The 18,741-nt window shown below is 48.2% G+C and overlaps 4 protein-coding genes across 4 annotated transcripts; 2 read left to right on the top strand and 2 right to left on the bottom strand.

Annotated features, from left to right (window-relative positions):
* Window positions 1-1,339: 1,339 nt before the first annotated feature.
* PtA15_18A189 (uncharacterized protein) lies at window positions 1,340-2,148 on the bottom strand (the record flags this gene model as incomplete). The annotated part of the gene is made up of 3 exons (XM_053164702.1): window positions 1,340-1,389; window positions 1,456-1,512; window positions 1,581-2,148. The coding sequence occupies 3 exons, from the start codon at window positions 2,146-2,148 to the stop codon at window positions 1,340-1,342; spliced, it is 675 nt and encodes a 224-aa protein (XP_053028686.1).
* Window positions 2,149-5,293: 3,145 nt separating this feature from the next.
* Window positions 5,294-5,871, top strand: PtA15_18A188 (uncharacterized protein; the record flags this gene model as incomplete). Its single annotated transcript, XM_053164701.1, has 2 exons — window positions 5,294-5,632; window positions 5,725-5,871. The coding sequence occupies 2 exons, from the start codon at window positions 5,294-5,296 to the stop codon at window positions 5,869-5,871; spliced, it is 486 nt and encodes a 161-aa protein (XP_053028685.1).
* A 5,908-nt stretch (window positions 5,872-11,779) lies between these two features.
* Window positions 11,780-14,369, top strand: PtA15_18A187 (uncharacterized protein; the record flags this gene model as incomplete). The annotated part of the gene is made up of 3 exons (XM_053164700.1): window positions 11,780-12,376; window positions 12,460-12,586; window positions 12,655-14,369. 3 exons carry the CDS (start codon window positions 11,780-11,782, stop codon window positions 14,367-14,369), a joined length of 2,439 nt encoding a protein of 812 aa, XP_053028684.1.
* A 1,429-nt stretch (window positions 14,370-15,798) lies between these two features.
* On the bottom strand, window positions 15,799-17,460 carry PtA15_18A186 (uncharacterized protein; the record flags this gene model as incomplete). Its single annotated transcript, XM_053164699.1, has 3 exons — window positions 15,799-16,137; window positions 16,199-16,952; window positions 17,300-17,460. The coding sequence occupies 3 exons, from the start codon at window positions 17,458-17,460 to the stop codon at window positions 15,799-15,801; spliced, it is 1,254 nt and encodes a 417-aa protein (XP_053028683.1).
* Between the last annotated feature and the right edge of the window lie 1,281 nt (window positions 17,461-18,741).

The raw sequence follows: 18,741 nt of genomic DNA, 5'->3' as shown, positions 1-18,741 counted from the left end.
GTTCAAAGTTGACTTGCATAAAATCATAACACCATAAAATCATAAAATTCTAAGCTGAAGAAAATATGTTGCATCCAAGCACTCAAATTAAAGCAACATTTCTAGAATGATACATATGAAATCATCACTTGAAAGTTTTATGATTTTATGATTTTATGCATTGAAAATTTTATGATTTCAACTTTGAACACCTTAAATGGTCAATGATTGGGATTTAGATCCAGCTCACAGTTATTGATTTTCAACTCACAGTGGGACTGAGTTCTGGGATTGATTATTTCCCATTCAAACCCACTACAAAACTCGATAAAATTCATTGTGACTTGTTTTTTTCTTTCCTGATAGACCAATCTGATACTGCCCAACATCAGCGCAACAAGGATTGATTCGATGAAGTGTGGCAAAGAAAAGAGCCACAAAAAAGGTGAACAGAGAGAGAGAAAATGAAAAACCAGGCTGGCATTCTAACATGTACTTTTAGCCCACATAAAGCTATATTGTTCAGATTGTATTGGGTAGATTTTTTGCTGGTAAACTAAAAGATGAGGTGCTTAACAATGCTAGAGTTGCTCCGATACGAAATGATAACAAAAGAAACACCGCTTGCAGACCTTTGGAATTGAGTTCTTTTTTGGTTGTCAAGCCCGTCCGACATGCGACTGCTTAACAAAGATACGAAAGAATTCCCTAAAAATCGGCATCCGCAACGCCCCCGCAAGGTCCCTGGTAAACAAAAACCTTGGGAAAGAGCCTCGCCACCACGATAGCAACATGTTCTGTCAGGATCAACTAACTTGGTATCTTTCTAACGAAAAGACTCAGTTCCACTCACTATGCAATTCATGTCATGTTCGGTGGTGGTTCTATGCCCCCACCTTGCAGCCTGGCCAACAGCCTTTCCAACTCCGCGATTCGAGCCCGTTCTTGATTGAGTTTGCCTTCGGCCGCTTTGGCTCGATTGCGTTCAGCTTTGGCTCGATTGCGTTCAGCTTTGGCTCGATTGCGTTCAGCTTTGGCTCGATTGCGTTCAGCTTTGGCTCGATTGCGTTCAGCTTCGGCTCGATTGCGTTCAGCTTCGGCTCGATTGCGTTCAGTTTCGGCTCAATTGCGTTCAGCTTCAACCACTGCCAACGCTTCTTTCAGACCTTCTTCCACTCCGTTTTGTATCCCGTCCCCCATTGTTGCTAAATATTGGATTTCTTCTTCTTTCCAAGTCTCGTATTCTTGTTGCTCTTTGGGGGTGAGAGCACCATATCGGAGCAGGTCAATGATTGACTTGAGAAGTTCGTCAGTCTTTGTCCATTCGGGAAGCATTTGCAGGGTTGTTTGTGGTTTAACATTAGCGAAAATCCAGATCATTTTTTCCAGCGTGTTGTTTACGTCGTGGCCCTGAACGTCGCGAAAAGTCGGGAGGGATACAAAAACAAATTGTGCAACCGGTTTGTCTTGCGCTACAGCCACGACGTTGTTTGGGTTCTTTGGGAGACATGCACTTTTTTTCCAATGTGGCGACTGCCACAAAAGCCAATGTTCATGTAGCGACTTGGATATAGTCGGGACACGACTCCACGCGAAATTACAGATTGAGATGATGTAAACTGGGTTACATGAGTAATTCCACTTGCTTGTTCCTAGCTCCGTAGCGGAGATGCGTTCACCATTGAACTCCTTGTAAACGTTGCGCGGTTGCTTGTCGCCACTCCAACCGCTGTAGTTACAAATCAGACGAGAGCTGTAGTATACCATTCTGTCAAGATAAAAAGTTTGGGGTTGTGTCTGCATTTCAATGTCAATAATGGTATTGTCGGCGGTTACCACAACAAGGTCGTAGCGTATAGTCCGGTGCGATTTGTAAAAACCCGGGCACTCATTGGTAATGTATTGCACGTCATCAATTGTTGAAGATCGTTTCCGTTTATGAGGAGTTGCGTGTTGCTTGGTTGGTGAACCTGGAGCGGAACGTACGACTTTGGCGATTTTTTTAACTTCGGCAATCACAACTCGATCCTCCTTCAAAATACTATTGAGAAACGGGATGAGAATGGAGCGCTCTTTGAACAGTCTTTTGAATGCAGCGTCAGATGTAGCAGAGATTAGTTCTTGCTTTTGATTAACTGGTCCGGTGCAGTGATCCGAGTTGGTCCTCATTGTACTATTTGGCTTGTATGGAATATTCGTGGGTCCTTCTGGCTTGTCGAATGAGCAGAAAATGATTCAATGATTAATTAGGAAGTAAAACATACGATGTCAAAGGAAATCCCAGATGACAAGTTTCATACCTGTAAGAGAAGCGAGGAGGGCAGGCAGTCTGAGAGATGAGAAGAATGATGGTTTGCTTGACGGTGGCCCGAGTTTTGGGTCAGAGGACGAGCGAAAAGAAAGTCCCTCGAGACTTCGGGCCCCCGGGGGTGCGGCTGAACTCGCGAAGCGAGCCTCCGTCAGAGGGACAGCATCTCCACCGCGCGGGACTACACGAACTTAACTCAGTCCCTCCTGGGCGCGGAGCGCCCGCCTCCGTAGGAGGGACTTAGGGCCCAATTATAAACAGTTATCGAAGTTTTATTGTAATATATTCCAAACTTGATTCAAATCAAAATCTCTTAACTTTCTGTGGCAAATACAGGCCCAAATATGTTTCAAAAAAGCCTCAATAATTATGTACAATTAGGCCCCATTTATAAACAAATATTTGAGTTTTATTTTGAAAGTATTTGAAAACAATTTTGAAACAAAAACAAAATCGAAATGAAAGACTGTTGATTTCAAAAATCTCTCGGGCAAGCTTCAAACAACAGGGTGCACATATAAACATTTGTGCATCTCTGACCGAGTAGCCTGCCGGAGTGGGTAGGCAGGGGCAAGATAACTGTGACAGGGGCCAGGACAGCTGGAATACAGCTCCAGGACCGGAGCTTGAACCGGATGCTCCGCTGGCCCAGGAGGTTCCCTCGTGTGAGTACAATGTTCCTTGCTTGCAAGTTGCCAAAGACCTCGGCAAGCAGGTCAGACTATGTGCTGGCACCAGTTTGGACCGGTAGGTCCGACGAGTCCTCGGAGCGGCCTGTCCGAGCAGTTCTTGGACATGGCCATCACAAATTGGCCCATCTGCTCGGACAGGCAAGTCCGACATCTTGTTGGACCGCCATATCCCAGAACTTGGTTGGCTAGAGGAGTCGTCGGACATGCCAGTCCAAGAATTGGTGGTAGGTATATATGTACCCATTTGCAACCTCCGCTGACCCAGTACAGAAATTTGAATGGGGAGTAGTGGCCTGGCAACCATACAGGCGTACTGCCATTTCAAAAGTTCAATTCCTTGAATTTTGGATTTCTGAAATCTCAAACACCCCTCCCGGGTGTGTTTGAAGAGTTTTGAACCAATTTTGAAATGAAAAGAAATCAAAACAAAGTTGGTTTTGATTCCAAAACGATTTCAAAATAATCTCAAAATAATCTCAAAATAGCGTTTATAATTGGGGCCTTATAAACCTGCGGGCCACACAACAAGAATTCCAAATTCCTGGCCAACACCGCCTGTTCCGCCCCCCCCCCCCCCCGCCCGTGGAGCGTACATTTGGGCAGTTGAAGAACCGCTTCCGTATCCTCCTGACGGCTGAGGCTGCACGGCCGATACGCGCGCGGTCAAACACTTTTGTGTGTACACCGCGGGGCGGTTGAGTCACCCCAGAAACCATCAGTGGGGCGCCCCCGTGACCCAGCCATCAGGCGGCGACCCTGGGTCTACCCTAGGAACACCGCCCCACAGGCACCCCCAAAGACAACCTCGGGACCGTCAGGGAGGTCCCAGGGGCCTCCCAAGTGGGTCGCCCCGAGGTCGCCGCACTCCAAAAGGGCGGCCTTGGGTCGCCACTCCGGTTCGGCCATGGGATGCCCCTGTCCCATGGTCGACCCGTTGGGGGTCGCATAAATGGCAATTTGAGGGGCGGCGAAATCGCGCGACAGGGTGGTACCCGTGTCGACAAGCCTTGTTGGCTGCGCGGCTGCAAAGGGCCGGCCCAACGGTCAGCCATAATCCGTATAACCGACAGGCGAGCTGGACAACGGGGCGGGCGTGCCGGAGGCGCACAAGGGTCGGTTCACCTATCGGCCCAATGTGGCAGCAGGCGCGTCGCTCAGACGAGCAGGGGACGCTCACTTGGGGGCACGAGGCAGGGCAAAATAGTCCCCGGGGGGCTGGTAGCCCCTGTTGGGGCAGGCACCATGGGTCGACCGCATGCAGGAATCATGGGGATTCGTTCTTTTTCATTGCAGGTGGTTAATAATAACGGAACTGGGGAACAACAGGCCCCTGGCCAAAACGTTGCGGATGATACTCGGGCGCCCGGTGAACACATCCCCTCGATGTGGACTCGACGGAACCAGATCAGAGATCTCCTGTGCACCCGAGGCAGAGATCTGTAATACACGGCATTACCAACGGTACAACTAAGTTCTACCGTTGGATTGGTGCGGTACAGTGTTGCATACATGTACTGTATGCCTGTAAATTGCTTCAATAACAAAAATTTGAAAATTTTTGATCCCAAATGACCTCCTCGAGGTCATTTGGGCTATTTTTGAATCTGTACATAAGAAAAATCCAGACAAAAAAAGTTTTGAATGAATTTGGATTTTTTTTGAATAAAATTCCAATAACTGTTTATAATTGGGCCCTTAGAAACAATGGAGTTTTTTGGGGGATGGGAGAATTTTACATGGTACTGCTTTACAGTGACACAAGCATTTAAAGCCCTCCCCATGTAAAAGTTGTGAAATTCCCCCCCAAATGTAATTTTACAGTGACTTGCCTCAAAACCACAGCACGTAAAGTCTGAGAATGTAAAGGGCATACTGTAAAAACACCTCTGAGCATCCACATCTGTTAGTTTCACATCCTGTCTGCTCACAACCATGTTCCCAGAGGGTGTAAATCCCCAGACTTGCCCTGATACATGCAATTTTCCAACCTTGCTTGGGGAATACACATGATAGCCCATCCCAAAGTCTCCCAAAGTGGACCTTTCCTGCCCCTCCATCCCACACACCACCATCCCCTCCCTCAAACCACCGCCCACTTGCCTACACCAATCCCACCCAACGGTCATCAAATTGTCTCACGTACACCGGTGCACAACCACCACCATGGCCAGGCCCAACGGAACAACCACCTACCCCCTCCTGTCTTTGGTTGTCCTCAAGTTTTTCTTCCATTTCCATGCTCTTGGCTATCTATCATCTGTCTCCGCCAGCCCCCCGCTGCTGACATTATTTTTTTCATCCAATATAATTCCTCATGATAGTGCGCTCCAAATACCACATCCAGGTTCGCCGGCTCAGTTGGTGTAACTCGGCGCTCATTCGCGCCTACCATCACCTCTCACCGCACATCGGCATGGCTATCAAGCAGTGGGCTAAGGCCCGAGGGTCCTGCGACCCCTCCGGAAGCCAGGGGCCCATCTCCGACTCCTCATCACCTAACTCGAAGTCATCAACCACCTCACTAACCTCCAACATCCCGACTACATCCGAGCCCATCCACACCTCATCCGCGTCAAGAATTCAGTCCAAGGAATCCACAGCAGCAGCAGAGCCCACTGAGCTGCTCAACATCAACACCACCTTTGTCCCCGGAGTACCACTTGACTCAACACCACTCCGCACACGGCCTCGGGCGCACTGAACCATCTAGTGGGCAAGCTCCTCCTTGGCATCTTCAAGTTCTAGGATCGCTTCGACTTTGACTCCTTAATCATTTCCGTCCGCGACGGACGCCCGCTTCGCAGACCGAGCTCTTCGCCCGCCGTCCAAGGCAAGCAAGACATGGGGATCGACTGGCTGCTTGCCAGGGTCAAGGGCGACCTGTCCGACTAGTCCCGTGCAGACAGAGATCCGACGGACGGTGCCGGTGATCCGGGAGCTGCGTCGGCGCCACCGTCTGGACTGCCACATCAGCATCGACACTTTCCGCACGGCAACGGCCGAAGCAGCCGTCGCAGCGGGCGCGAAAATTGTTAACGATTTCTCCGGCGTGGAAGCCGACGAAGCCATGCTCCCAACGGTTGCCCGCTTGGACGTGCCCTACGTGCTGATGCACATCCGCGGAAAACCTTGCCTGTCCAGCATTTATCGGCTCGCTCTAGTGAATTTGGAAAAGTGAAAATGTCTTCCAAAGAAATTCAGTGAAGCTTTTCAAGACGTTAATCCAAATGCAACTTTTGCACCGCTTTGAAATTATGTCATGTAGATTCCTTCTTTCCATCACCATCTTCACCACCATCATCACCATTTTTCTTTCTCATCTAACTGATGACTTTGAATCAGGCTGTAAAATTGTTTTGTTGTTTTCAGTGTGGCCAGGAAGATGAACCATTCAGTGACGCAGAGGCCAAAATTTTTAGCACATTTACAGAGATGGGCAGCGGTGTTAGGAAGACACATTTGATCATAACGGCGGGCTGTTGTCGGCCCTTGTATCTGAGCAGCCGGACTCATCTGATGTCCATTGTGAACTGCACCTCAGACTCGTTCTTGGATGGAGGGATCTCCTTGACGTTAGGGGATGCGGTGCGGAACTCGCTAGAGCACGGTGTCTGCAGGGGCCGACGTCCTGGACATGGGGGGAATTTCCATCCGACTGGCCGCGACAGAGGTCTTGGTGGAGACAGAGGTCCAAAGGACAGTGTTGGTGATCTGGGAGCTGTGTCGGCACCACCGTCCGGACATTGTTTTTATAGTATTTTCAAATTTTAGTTCTGTTGTTGTGCTGCATCACAGTGCATCATACACTTGTTTTCTTGTAAGTTGTTTTGAAAATTTAATTTGCATAATTTTGCTTATTTTTTACACCGCATGTAAAATTGATTATTGGGTGGCGGAAGTGATATTTTTGCATAATATTGATTTTACATTGATGTACAGAATTGTGTAAATCTCAAGAGTTTTGGGTGTGTCTGCAGTTTTACATTGCATGATTTTTGCATGGTACGTAGGATGTAAAAAATAGACTGTAAAATTGCAGGGTGGAAAGTACCAGTGTGATTTTACACAGTGGCTTTTACATTGGGTTGTTTTACATGCTGTGATATTTGTGTAACCAAATGTAAAATTCATGAAATTGCACCAATTATTGAATTTTACATGCTATGCATTTTACATGGTTGATACAATGTAAAACATAGCATGTAAAATTCAACATCCCCGTTTTTTGGCGTGACAGGTACGCACAAACACAACTTTTTTGCCTGGCTGTATCTTTTCCAAAAATCATCCAAACTTCTTCATGAAATATGTATTGTGTAGCCAAGAAGCTCAGCTCCATTCTCATTTTTTTTTTTTTTGTATTTTTTGAGCAACTAATTTTGAATGAATACACAAGGAAATGGGAGTCTCAGCCTAGGGATGAAAGTGGGCTGGGTCGACCCGGCGGGTACCTGGCCCGTGTCAGGTCTGGGGCCGGGTTCGGGTCGGCTTTTGTCTCAAAAACTGGTTTTCAACCCAACCCGCCACAGACCCGCTAGATTTTTGGGTTGGGTTTGGGCAGCCTATTTTCTAATCGGGTCGGCCTGTGACCCGACTACAACGCCTCCAATAGTAAATTTGGGGGTTTTTGGCGCCTAATAGGTCGGGTCGACCCAAGACCTGTCGGGTCAGAAACCGACCCGACCCAAAACAGTAAGACATTGGACGTATGGGAGTCGTTTTCCCAAAAGTTGAGAGTTGTTTTTCCAAGACCCTTGAAAAATTATCCTGGTTTTTAACGGTTACATAGTGGATGACTGGATGACTTCGCACAAGTCTGGGAGCCTCCCAGATCTCAATGTACAAAATCAAACTCCTAATTTTCAGGAAAAAGGAAGAATTTTTCATAAGCCTGTAGTTCATTGCTATCATGTGTGCTGTTTGTTGTTTTGTTATGTGTATTAGTTTAGGAGTTAGAGGGGCATCTAGAGCTCTCTAAATGCCAACAGGAATTCATCCACTTCCTGTTGAGATCCATGGGCCTCCCAGAGGTGATCTAGAGCCCAAAAAGCTAGATTTCCTTGCAAAAAGTTGGACTTTTTGGGGGTATATCCACAGCTGTGAGGTCTCCAGATGCAATGGGAACGAATGAACCAATACCAAGCAGTGGGACAATACCATATCAAATACCCAGTGGGTGGAAAAGCCGCCTGTGAACTCTATTACACCACAGGCTTAATTGGGTGTCTTGGGGATGCATGTTGGGAGGTTATTTGGACAAATCTCCTGTGGCAGGGCAAGAAGCATTACCAAGATCCTCATGGTGCATAGTCAAACTAGACCTGGGAAATCTTTCAAAATATTTCCTCTGGTTATATTCATGATGCTCAAAAGCCATCCTCAGGATGCATTTCTTCCCACCAAGACCGCCAAAAACAAGACTGTTGGAATTTGGACTATTGGACACACAAACTCAGATGGAAACTGAGAGAGAATACCAGAGGCTCAAGAAGAGGGCAAAGAGGTTGAGGTGCTCACCGGATGTTTCTCAGAGGATGGTGCAGAGAAGAAGAGGAAAGAACCAATGATGATATTGATCTGGGATAGGCTATTCTTAATTAGACTAGATACACAGGGCTGACATGTGGGTGTGAAGAAAAATTAATATGAACAGAAAACACTAGAATCTCAGGAAGATGTCACAAAATATAAGTATCTATCACGGACAGAGCATGCACACACATGGAGAGAAGTAACTGGGAAAGCTATCCGTCTAGTCTAAGCTGGGATTGATGTCACAGGATTAGTAAGAAAAGAAGCATGACCAAGGATAAAAGAAAATCATGCAGGACAAGCATAAGGGTGATAAACAAGATTGGTGAATCTGGGTAAAATGAGTGCAGAAGGAAGACAAGAGAAGATAGAAATCCAACAAAGACCAGACCCAGCAAGTGTTGAACCCACAACCCCCATCACCTTTCTTGGCAATCAATTGCCCTCTGATACCCCCCCCCCCCCTCCCCAACCACATTCGCAACAAACCTACACCTGGCTGCAGGCAATCACTTGCGGTAGCACAGAGTGTAGTGAGCAAACCTGAATGTGATGGTTTGTGGTAGATGCTGTGTTGCAGCAAGATGTGCAGCATGCAAGCTTACCAACCCGCCTACTGAAATTCATGTGGAGTTTGCATGTTAATTCATACACAATAGGGGTGTTCACACTAGCCTGACTTTGAAATAGGGGGGTTCACGTTGCAAAAAAAGCAATGCTGATTTTGTCTGCTCATGCACCTATGAGTAAGGATTATGCATGGCAGATTGCTTCCAAAGGGGAGCTGCCCAGACAGACCTTTTTGCTTTCTCACAATTTTCAAAAGCTGCATCTGCTGGTTTTGGTTGCTGATTTTTGAAATCAGCCTTACGTGAACCCCCCTAATCAGTCTACAAACCCTGCTAAAAAAAGTCAATGGCTGCTCATGCAGGTCAATTCAAGGATATTCTGGAAAATAAATAGAGTTCTCAGCAAGACCTCACCTGTAAAGGCCTTGCTGAAGGGAATGCTTATTTAGTTTTTTTTAAGTTTATGCAGGAAGCATGCATGAGATTTCAAACCATCCGTGAAAAGCAGGTGAAATCAGGCTAACATGAACCCCCCCCCTAATCCGACCAGCTTCACAATTTTCTGGAAGCAATCCTTGGGAAACCTTGGTGAAGAGTATCCCAAGGGTTGGTGTTCAAAATCATCCTCAGGACAGCTTCCCAAAATGTATCCTGATGATGGGGTTTTTGGAGCTGGACAATGCATCCTTGGGATGCCCTTGGTGCAGATGGGTCCTCAGGATGCTTGTGAGGACAACCTTGGGACCAATGGTGGCCTGTAGTGTCCTCAGGGCACGTTGAAGCTGTCCCGGCAGCCGGGGTAGTTTTCCAAAAGAGCATTCGCGATAGGCCCAATTCTCAAATACTGGTCCCATGGTGTGCGTCCCGAGGCCCGTCTCCACCAAGCTGTTTGAACCCCGGGGGGTCGGCAACACGCGGGGCGACCAAACGGGGCAAGCTATATTAAATGTAGTGTGTTTTTGGTATTACACTATTTATCACGCTCAAACGGGGCCTATCGATGTAAATGCAGTTATGTATCTGGATATTTCCGTCCACGACGGATGTTGCGATGGAGAAGCGTTTCCTCCGTGTGGATTTGCTAGTCGTCAAGGGGCACTATGTGTAATTCGACGGCTGAAACAAGCAAGGCTGTGATTGCTGTCAGAGGAAAACAGTCACAGGGGATATGACCTTACTTTCAAGCAATCAAGACTTCAGTGAAACGACTGCCCTTGCGCTTGAGCGAAGAGATCGGAGGGTATAAAGCACCTAAATATTCAGCGGTTTACGTATCTAGCAGGAATCTGAAACCAAATCAAAATTATGGTGGGGTGGGTTTGTCTGACGACCTGGTTGCCATTCCTTGTGACGATAACATCGGGCATTTAAGGACGCCGCCGCATGGATTCCCGATAATTCTTGTCAGGACAAAAACCTGGGCGTCGACTAATCACTTCCGTCTGGGTTCCTTGCCAACAGATAAAAAATATCAACGTTGAGCGTGTGGAATTTCGGGCCGAGTCGTCCTCTCTTGAAATCTTGTTCGTTAGGACATTTTTAGCAACACTCATTATCTAACCTCATCGCCCCCACCGACTCACCACCCGTGCCCAGGCAACCATTTGCATGTAACAGCGCTTAACTGAAGAATACGAAAAAAGGGTAAAAAAGGAAGGTGAGATTCGTTCATACCCCCACATCTTTTTCGTTTCACCAGCTCGGTCATTCCATCAATCCATTTTTATTTCCGTGGCATGACTTCTGCTGGGGTCTGGCAAGCTTTCTCGAAGAAGACTTTTGCTACATTAAATATATGTGCCCACCTCCCCTGAAGTCATGTTGATCCGCAACAAGCCTTCATACAAGTTAAGTCTATTCCCAGCGGGCGTTAGGGGTTTAAGAGTAACGCCCCCTCTTACACTTCACGCATAAAAGACTTCCGAAGAAGAGTCCATGGATAAGGCGACAGTATCCAACCCGGCCTGGAGAACAACGGAATGCTCGTTTGAATTCCAGTCTCATTGGAGGTTGAAATGTGACAATCGGCACAACTTCAACTTCTCGTGCTGGCAAAGCAGCAACATTCAGCCAACATATTCTGATCCATGCATGCAGCTACTATGGGGCAAATCCTGAACGCAGCGCTGAGTCTCGCTTTAAGTGATCCTCCCAAAGTTCATGCATCTTTTAACCGGCCGTCTGGGGGATAACCCTGAACCCTCCGCTCTATGTAACACTGGGGGTTGTCCCGTGCAATGGTGGTTGTCAAGGGACGGCTGTACCCTAGCCTGAACAGAGCAACACCAATCCAAGAAATCCAGTTGCGCCACTCCAGAGTTGATCAGCTTCATTTCGCTTACCACTCCATTCCGTTTGCTTTCGGTCAGCTTGACACTGCAGCGTATTGACCAATTGTATCTCATTTTCCAGCTTCTAGAAGATCTCCCTTGACACCCTAATTCTTGTAGCCCCACTTGTTTCCTTTCATCCGTTGCCGGACTGCACATTTTCCTCTCAAAGATCGCCACACTGAAACATTCTCTTGTAGCATGATCAAGGACTTCATCTATCCTGCCAAATTTCGATCAACACATCGATTGCAACCACTCGTCTGATTCGCTCTGAAACTCGTATCTACCAACAAGGTGTTCAATCCAGTCTTCACCTCCATCAAGATCGGTCACCATTCTCTTTGACACCTGCGTAGCTCAACAGCGATGAAAGCATTCAGAAAAGTTTCGGTCCCTAACAAGCCCCGAGACTGTTCGCCATCTTTCTCGTCCACCTCCTCCGCTTCGTCTGCGTCTGCTCAGCCGTATTCACAAAAGCAGCATGAAAGTCGAGTGCCCGGAAAGGTGGCAAAAGCGTATCCGCCGCCAGAAGTAAAAACTTCGAAACCTCCCGAAATAATCATCCGTGCCCTCAAACCATACACTGCACAAACGACATCGGAGCTCTCAGTTAGAACCGGCGACTTCCTGCAAGTCGTAGGCGAAGCATGGTCACCTCAGGGATCTGGCTGGTTCGAAGCCACCGAGTCCCTCACTGGAGCTCGCGGATTGGTACCAATTGATATTTTTCAAATATTCTCGTCTGGAGGTTATCAGCCGAGTCCTCCTCCTCCAAAGTCGGTCAAGCCATTGAATCTCAAAGACAAGAATGCCGCATCAGCCGTCCCTTCAAACTCTGTTCCACGAGCCCAAAAACCCACCAAAGGCCCACATCAATCGCATCCCGCTTTTCCATCTCCACAACGCGCAAGAAATTCATCTCCCAACAAAACCGCGGCACCACGTCAGCCTTTGTATGGCGTTGTAAGTTGATAAAATGATGAAAAACATAACCACCATATTGTCCATTCTAAGTATGGAGTTTCTAACAGATCCCTCTATTGCAGGTGCGTTACGATTTCCATCCAGAACGGAACGATGAGCTCTTGGCAAAGAAAGGAGAAGCCATTGTTTTGATTGCACACAGCCATCACGACTGGTTTGTAGCTAAGCCGATTGGCAGGCTTGGAGGACGTGAGTGTTCAGGCAATTCCATGAACGTATCTGTTGCCTAACTAATAACAGAATTTCTTCTCAATTAGCTGGCCTAATTCCAGTTACTTACGTCGAGGTTAAAGACTTGGCCACTGGGAAGGGCTTGAGAGCGGATGCGGTCAAAAGATTGATAGAGAATGACGTTCTGCCAGGTGTCGATGAATGGATAAGAGCCACTGCAGCGTATAAAGGCAATAGCATTCCACTTGGACGCTTTGAAAATCCTACAGCAACCTCCACACTCTCTCAAAATATCTCGCCCACCCTTCGACGTGAGATGACTAAATCTCACCAGCAGTTGAGGTCAAAACCTGCGGAGGTCGACGAGCAAATCCCCCGCCCCCCACGAACAGGGACTTCACAGGCTGCAAAACAACACACAAGGTTGAATGCATCTCAACTGGTCGACATTCCGGTCCCATCGTCCCAGTCGATCGAAAACAGTACCACATGCTCTGAGCCCATCCGATCACCACAGTCGGCGCAAATGTCGAGAAGAGTTTCAAGCCATGATAACAGCATGAACCACGCAAGCCATGACCACAGCTTGAACCACACAAGCCACGATCATAGCATGGACCACGAGATGAAAGACGAAGCCGTCCAGCGTGGGCAAACTAGTTCGGCCAGTGGCGAAGACGGTTATGCAACGGTGGAAGATCTTCGGGAGCGGTATGGACTCTTCACGCACGCAACTGTCGAATCGTTTCACAGGGAAAATAACGAGTACTGGTTCCATCTGCGCTCGCATTTCAACTGTTCATCGACCACGACTTCGTCTGGAGAAGAGACAACTACTTTGGTACTATATCGTCTGTATGAAGACTTTTTTGATTTTCATGCAGAACTGCTGGACCTATTTCCTGAAGAAGCTGGTCGAGAGAACTATGACCGACCAAGCATATTCCCGAGGCTGCCGGAGCCCAAGGAAACCGTCGACGATCTACTTTGTGCCGAAAGAGTCAACACACTCAGCCACTACCTTCAGGAGCTTAGTAAACTTCCTTCCTACATCCGAGATAGCGAAATCTTTTATGAATTTTTAGGCCCGAGGGAGGGGGATGTCGAGCTACTGGAGGAGATGACCTCGAGCCTTGGATCAGAAGATAGACCTTTGTCCGACGAAGTCCAACACCTCAAATCACCAAATCATGCCTCCGCCGGCAGTCGTCACACAAATGAGTCTGAAGCTGAGAATCTATCACATCAGCCCCTCAATCTCACCACCACCTCACCCAAAAGATTATCTCGTCAAAAGTTACGGCTCTCTAGTTCAGCCCACAAAAACGGCGTAGGGACACCTGAGCCCAATCAAGCTCTGCTTCCTCTCACTCCTTCTTCGCTTACACCCAAGCCGCATGGCAAAACGCATACATCCAACTTTTCCTCGTCTTCAACCGGCTCATTCATGGATAGCATGTCCACACCGCTCGCCACCAGCCACTTCCCAAGCATAAACGATGGATCTCCTCCAGTACCATTCTACCGGATCAAAGTCTACCAAGAAAACAACTCTGATGTGATCGCAATCAAAGCACGCCACGGCATGTCGCGCGCACAACTGCTCGAAAAAGTCGTCGAAAGGGTCTGGGCCGCCGCCGCCTCCGGGTCTTCAGCAGAGCAGAAAGTTGGCAAGTTACACGTCAAAGATGAAACACGAGATGGGAAAGGTTGGAAGGAGCTGGCAAGTGACGAGCAGCTGAACCAGTGGCTCGTCGAATTTCATAGCCGCCTGGTGCTCCTGTACACCCCAGCAGACTGAACTAAACCTCGACCATCCTCGATCAACCAGCAAATCTGATTTTCACTCCCGAAATAATAACTTGATGTCGTCCAACCAAATCCTCCTTTTCTCGATCGAATCTTCTTCTTCGTTTTTTTGTGCAAAGAAGCAGTGCTCCAATTCGATTTTTTTTTTCACACACCGAAACTCTTTCAAATTATTATCGTTACATGTGATATCCCCCTCTCCCATTTCGGGAGCCTCCTAAGAACAAAGCAGTAAAAAAAAGAGACACAAGCCCATCTCATCAGTCGTTAAAAAGCACGTTATATACGCATCAGCCTGTTTCACATGGCCAACTATAACACTACAAATCTGAACAGTTTGAAAAAGTTGCCAAATTTGAATAAACATGTGATTAAAAACTTAGTGTTCAATGTTTCTTGCCATGTGGTTTTCTTGTCCAAATTTCCTTCTGGATCAGTAGATTTGGTTTTCTTGATGTTGTTTTATTCCAGGGATTATGAATTTTGCAGTGCATGTGCATGCTCTTTGTGGAAGAATGTTGTGTTTGATTGTTCCATTCTACCACATACTCATAGCATGAATGCAGTATTTCTCAGTATGATCATGTGTCCAGCCATATCCAATCCAACTCAAACAAACTGAAAAAATGAAAAAAAAAAACAGTAAACAAATTTTGGGTTGCAACCTACCATAACATTTTACAGATTCATTGGGTCTAGCAAATGCAATAAAGCAAAATCTGAACTTGATTATCTTGAGGAGATTCCTTTTGTTGTGTCATCTGTGTTTTGTAGCATCCACCAAAATGGGATTTTGATTGACTTCACATTTATCACAAGAAACAGGGTCTACCATAACACCTGATTAAATCCTTCTTGTTTGGCAGCGACAAATGTGGCTGAAAAAGAGGATGGGCGTAGACTGTATGTATTGGTTTCCAAATGGTCTGTGAGAATAGATGGATATGAGTATGTATAGAAATCAAGCAATTGTTGAAAAGTTGTTGGAAAGAAAACCAAAGGAATTGTGGAAGTATCAGACTGTTTTTTTTTTTGTATTTGTATGAGTGTATGAGTGTGTATGTCTATGTATTGATATGAGACTAAGGAACATTCAACCAATTATAACCTGTCTTTCTAATCTATCTTTCTCGTGGTAATGCTTGTGTGTGTGTGTGTGTGTATCGTATGGACTTGTACCAGATGCAGAAAAAACAACCAGGAATCTTCAACACTTCGGCGTAAAATAAAATCAAATCGAAGCGCAAGTATTGGCAAATGACAAAGATGATGTGTATATATAGTAAGACAAACACGAAAAAGCAATAAATAGGAGAAACAGTCAAGACAAAACAGTGTGTGTTTGTTTTTTGAGGGAGAGGTTAGTTGATTTTTTGGTGGTGAATCTGTGTACTGCTAGGGAGGGAGGGAGAGAGGGAATCCTAGAGATGTTTCTTGTACCTAGCGGATCGGATATCAGGCGAGCCGATTTCAGTAGCGAGGACGTTCTGGATATTGCGGATCCACTCCTCAGTGGGAGGGGAGCCGATGGAGGGACCGGCGAGCCAGATCTCGATGCGGTCGCCGTTCCGTCGCCGGGAGCCGACGACGCCGACGACCCGGCCGCCTTGCTTGAGTTTGCTGCTGTCCAGCTGGCCTTGGTTCCCGCTCAGCTTCCGGTTCGCATCGGTCTCTAGCACTCCACCGGCAATAAGTAGCACGATCGACTCGAATGTCGGGTCCAGGGCCGATAGTGGAGGCTGGATCGTCAGTCGACCTCCCTATAAAACACACACAGTTCGTTAACCCAGTCTCCTGTTTGAGTTCTCAGAGATCTCTCACTTTGGCGTTCCACGGGTCTTCCCAGACTGGATTCACCCCGACTCGGAAGAAGTGGAGGTTGTGGCCCGGCTTCATGGCGATCAATCCCAATCCGTTGCCGGGCACGACGACGGAGTCTTCGAGCGGGCCAGCAGGCTCAGCAGATCCGGGGAGCTCAGCGGCGGCGAAGCTTCTGCGGAAGCTAGGGGAGGAAGCGCCGGCTTGATGGGGCGTAGGCGGGGGGCCGATGAGGTTACCTTTGCGGATGCCCTCGGCGATGGTGTGTTTGAAGCCGGCCAGACAGGCGCAGAGGCTCTCGACGTCGCCGATCCCGGTGAAGACCTGGGCCATCCCGGACTGGTACTCGGCCGCCTTGAGGAGCGAGGTGTGGTCCCGTTGGGAGTGGGAGTGGTGGTGGCCCCGGACGGAGGACTTGGAGCCGGAGGTGTCGGAGAAGAAGAGGGTCCAGGAGTGTGCGAGGAGGAGTGGGCTGGGCTGGACGGCGGCGGCGGCGGGGGTGTTGGTGCTCAGGTTGATGAGCTCGAGCGTGCGGCGGATGGGCTCCTGCTGGGATTCGGCCAGGTAGGGCAGCTTGTTGGCGATCGTGGTCAGTGCACAGAGCGTGCTTGGGTCCTGGGAGTCGCCATCTTCGGCAAGGGTCTTGAGTGTCGACAGGCCGTCGGGCGTGGGTGCGCTGGACAGCTGGACGAGAGAGGTTGATGAGGCGGTGCGAGGGGCGATGGATGATCCGGCGGAGGTGATCGATGAGTTCCGTCTGTGGTGGTTGTGGGTGTGGGTGTGGTGGTTGTCTGGGTTGATCGGCTGTTTGGAGTCGAGTGGGTGGCTGTCGCTGGGCAGTTTTCTCTGTTCGAAGGATGCCGAGCGAGAGTGAGTGTTGCCGTTGGTGTTGGTGTTGGTGTTGGTGGTGAGCTGGATGAGATGGTTGTTTCTGATCGAGGCCGTCGTTCCGCTGGCCATCCTGACTGAGTTTTCCTGGTTGGCTGCTGGTGGTGGTGGTGGTGGTGGTAGTTGGTGGTGTGCCGGCACGGGCGGAGGGAGAGGCCTGGGTGGTCAGCCGCGCCCGTCGGGGGCCAAGTTCACTTGCCCCGCTTCGGCACGCACTCCAGCCTGCACACCAAGTTTTGCCCGCCCGTTTCCATGAGAACCACAACGACTGCCTGCGAGGAATGATGGGTGATGCCGAAGACCCAGCTGAAGCACGCCCATGACCGGACAACTGCCCAGATCTCACACTGGAGAGCTTCCCCAGCCCCGTGGCGCATCTGCTGCTTCCTATGCCATCCGAAGACGAGATGAATGCACAATTGAGTCCAGTGTGATGTCGCCCGGCCAGCTATCCAACATCGAGTTGGCTCTCTTTACTTTCTTGGGTCAGACTCAAAACGTCACAGGTGGCACATCTTGTCCTGCAATATGATCCTGAGGCACGAGGCCGACAAGGCTGAGAGGAACAAGTTATAAGTTGAAAGCACAACCAAATGTGAAAGGGTTGGAACCTCACCAGACAAGGAAGGACTCAAGACAAGAGTTAGAAAAAGAGAAGTAAAATGAGAGGAAGAAGAGAAAAAAAAAAGTAGGATTGAATCATGAAAGAAAGTGAGTGGGTTGATTGAGGGATGTTGATTTGATGGTTGAAATACATAAATAGAAAGATGGGAAAACTAGAGGAAAAATGGAGGACTTCCTGTTGGCATTTAGAGAGCTCTATCAATGCCCCTATAACTCCTAAATTAATACATCTACTAAATCAACAATCAGTACACATGAAAGTCATGAGCTGTAGGGTTAGGAAAACGTTTTCCCTTCTACCAAAAATTAAGAGTATGGGTGTGTAAATTGAGATCTGGGAGGCTCCCAGACTCGACAGGAAGTCCTCCAATTGTTCAGATGCTCAGCTGTGACATTGACTTAAAATAATTCCTCACCAAAACATCTGACTCTCTACTCCTGCAGGGTTGACATAGCCTGCAAGTACCCCCTTCTGAGAGTTTCCCTGCTGGTGTGGTGATGTATATTGGCAAGCATCAGGGAATGTCTACCTGATGATAGCACATGCGGAGCGGAGCGGACTTGCTGAGGCCAGGCAGTCCAGCACAGTGCAGTGATTGGGGGAAGCCATGGCAGCTGAAGCGGGCTACGTCAGCAAACGCAGCTGGGGCAGAGGCGGTGAGTGGGATCCTAACACCAGAGGCTAGACAGGGGTGTGGATGATGGATGATCAGGAGTTTGGCGGCTGTCTATGGCAAGTGGTGGAGGCGCAGATGACAATGTGGGAGCAGAGGCAGGCGGCGTGCGTGGGATGGGAGGAGGATTTCTATTTCTATTGGGTTATGACATGTGGCAGAGCTTTCTCTTGGTTCATTATCTAGAGCGGAGCGGTGGAGATTTGTCTACATAGAGGGGGGGGGGGGTTCCTTCCTGGAGATTCTAATTGGATTATGCTATCTTCCATGGACTTTTGATTACTTTATGGATTCTTACTCTATTTCTTCAGGATGTGATTGTGGAGGGTCTTGATTATGGTTTCTTGTGGCCATCCTTCT

The sequence above is a fragment of the Puccinia triticina genome, chromosome 18A, assembly GCF_026914185.1.
Source record: "Puccinia triticina chromosome 18A, complete sequence".
Lineage (NCBI taxonomy): Eukaryota > Fungi > Basidiomycota > Pucciniomycetes > Pucciniales > Pucciniaceae > Puccinia > Puccinia triticina.
Note: the sequence above shows the minus strand (reverse complement) of the source record. Positions and strands in the feature narration are given on the sequence as shown.